Below are 2823 nucleotides of genomic sequence, written 5' to 3'. Positions count from 1 at the left end.
CACATTTTTTTGAAACCGCAACACGTTGTAAACAAATTACAAAACAATTAAAAAGATTTTCATACAAGTACTAAAAAAAAATGACGTGCTTATTCTTTCAGATTTATCCTGTTAGCTTAATATTTTACCAATGCTCAAAAAATTGAAGATAAGTTTCACAACTTAACCCTTTCGTGCCGAAGGCGCACATATGTGCGCCTTGGACATACCAATCAAAACACCTCTCTAAAAGTTAGTTCAACCCTTTTTAGTCTTAAATAATTACCTTTTGTGCTTGTAGACATATAAATTGAGCTTAGGAAATTTGGAACTTTCAATTCACGGATAGTTTTCATATATGTAGTTGTTAGACGTTTTCAGCGTAGATGGCTTTGAGAAATAGGATTATTAATGATCCGAATGAAGCTCTTCGAATCCTTGATGAAATGGACGATGTTAGTGATTTGTCTTCTGAGTCTTCAGAGTCTGATGACAACGAATTCCAAGAGAATAAAACTGATATTTGCTCAACAACAGCTCCATTGACTATGGCATTGTCAGCAAGTCATCATCAGAAATAATTTCATCTTCATCATCTGAAGAATATGTTTGTTCCAAAGATGATTCAACAGAAAAAATAGGTGTGGATTTTATCTATTATTAATTCAGGAACTAATAATAAAGGACTCTATATAATAGCATTTGCTGATAACAATGGTACTGTAAATAATAAAAGAAAAATCCGTAAACAACAAACAAGTAAACAACTTCACACCATTAAGACTAAGAAGCCCAATATTAGTAAAGATAATAGAGAATGGAAAAAAATTAAAACTATTAGAACTATTACTCCATTTATAGCAACACCAGGACCAACATTTAGAAGATCTGCAATACCTAATTGTGATGGAAATATCAAACCAATCCATCTCTTTGAATTGTTCTTTGATAATGCTTTAATACAAAAACTTGTCGCTGTAACAAATAACTACCATTCAAGACGGTTACAATCTTCTCCGATAAAGCATAGAATGTTATGGGTTGATGTTACATCAAATGATATCAAAGTATTTATAGCAATCTGTTTAGCCATTGGAATATTAAAACTTCCTCGTATCCATGATTACTGGAGACAAAAGCAATGGTTTTTTGCTATTTCATCTTTTAGTAAAGTAATGTCTCGTGATCGATTTAGACAAATTCACCGTTACCTTCATTTTTGCAACAAGACAGCTGCAATACCAAGGGGTAATGAAGGTTACAACAAACTTTTCAAGGTACGTATGTTGCTAGATGACCTTTGTCCTAAATTCAGAAATCTTTATAAACCAAAAAGAGACATTTGCATTGATGAGAGTATGATACCTTTTAAAGGAAGAATCTCTTTCCGACAATTTATTCCAAGCAAACACTGGAAAAGATATCGATGGACGAAAGGACCATGATCTTGCAGGAACTGTTGTCCGTCAACTAACCCAACATGTTTTAAAACAAGGATACCATCTATATTTAGATAACTATTACACCAAAGTTGGTTTGCTTGAGTATCTTTATGAGAATAAAGTTTATGCAACAGGTACTGCACGAGTTAATCGCAGCCCATTTCCCAAGGAGATTATAATGAAAACAAAAATGAAGTTGCAACGCGGGTATAGTAATTGGCGACTGTGTGGTCCAGTTTTAGCGCAGGTCTGGATTGACAACAAGCCTGTTCATATACTTTCAACAATTCACTATCCAAATTATGATGATGAAGTTGCAAACAGTACGATATATGTAAAGCGGAAAGGAAAAAAAGGGGCATTTGGTGGAATAAATGTTCCATGCACCCCTGCAATTAACGATTACAATGCCAACATGGGTGGTGTAGATTCAGCAGACCAAACTATGAAGTATTATAATTGTGGAAGAAAATCAAGTAAATGGTATAGGCGAATCTTTTACCACCTATTGGAAATATGTATTCATAATGCATTTGTATTAGAGTCTTGGTTTACTGACCAGCGTGCCCGCAGTCATCAAAGTTTTCGTGAGAAACTTATTGATCAATTAATAGGAAATACTAGATCTAAGAATAGTCGGAGACCTAGTAATTCAAATGAAAACATTACACTACGACATACAAATGTTGGAGTTCATAAATCTTTGGTGAACGATAAGCCAAGAGATTGCAAAAATTGTTCTGAAAATGTTCGAAAAGCTTCTTTAGTTGGTCAGTCCCAGCGCCATTCAAAAGGTATTCGTAGATCACGTGTTTTTTGTTAATTATGCAATGTCCATTTATGCCTTGATTCAGCCTCTAATTGGTCGAATATATGGCATTCATAGTTTTATTTTTAAAATTATATATATATATAATTACTTGTGTTGACTAAATATAATAAATAAAATAGCTTGAAAAATTTTTCTTTGCTTTAAACAAAGTGTGGGCTTGTTATTTTCTACTTATCTAAATAAGGAAAGTATCCCATTAAATTAGTTACTTTTCCTTATAGGTTTTTAAAAATATTTTTATTGAATAACAAAATTAGGTAAAAAAAAGAAAAAAAAATAATTTAGGTCACCAGAGAAAAATGTTGTTTATTTATTTTCTAGTTATCTATATTAGAAAAATAACCTATCAAATGAAAGGTGAATAAATTTTGCACCGTTCTACAAGCCTTTAATCACTTCCAAAACAATATAGCTAGCTATTTGAAAGGCTTCATTAGCAAATATTTAAAAGTCGCAATGCTACTTCATCAATATGAAATAATGTCGACGTCATCAGTTCAATTTTTTTACTTTTTTAATTTAATTTTCGGATTCTAAATTTTGCCTGCTTTCCAATAATATATACTTTGT

General features: G+C 32.0%; 1 protein-coding gene across 1 annotated transcript; it reads left to right on the top strand.

Annotated features, from left to right (window-relative positions):
- The first annotated feature begins 365 nt into the window (after positions 1-365).
- Positions 366-2244, top strand: LOC136073986 (piggyBac transposable element-derived protein 1-like). Its single transcript, XM_065786284.1, has 3 exons — positions 366-543; positions 649-1256; positions 1354-2244. Exons 1-3 carry the CDS (start codon positions 366-368, stop codon positions 2242-2244), a joined length of 1677 nt encoding a protein of 558 aa, XP_065642356.1.
- Positions 2245-2823: the final 579 nt, after the last annotated feature.

The sequence above is a fragment of the Hydra vulgaris genome, chromosome 01, assembly GCF_038396675.1.
Source record: "Hydra vulgaris chromosome 01, alternate assembly HydraT2T_AEP".
In the NCBI taxonomy this organism is placed as follows: domain Eukaryota; kingdom Metazoa; phylum Cnidaria; class Hydrozoa; order Anthoathecata; family Hydridae; genus Hydra; species Hydra vulgaris.
The sequence above is the reverse complement of the archived record's forward strand: the minus strand, read 5'-3'. Positions and strand labels throughout refer to the sequence as shown.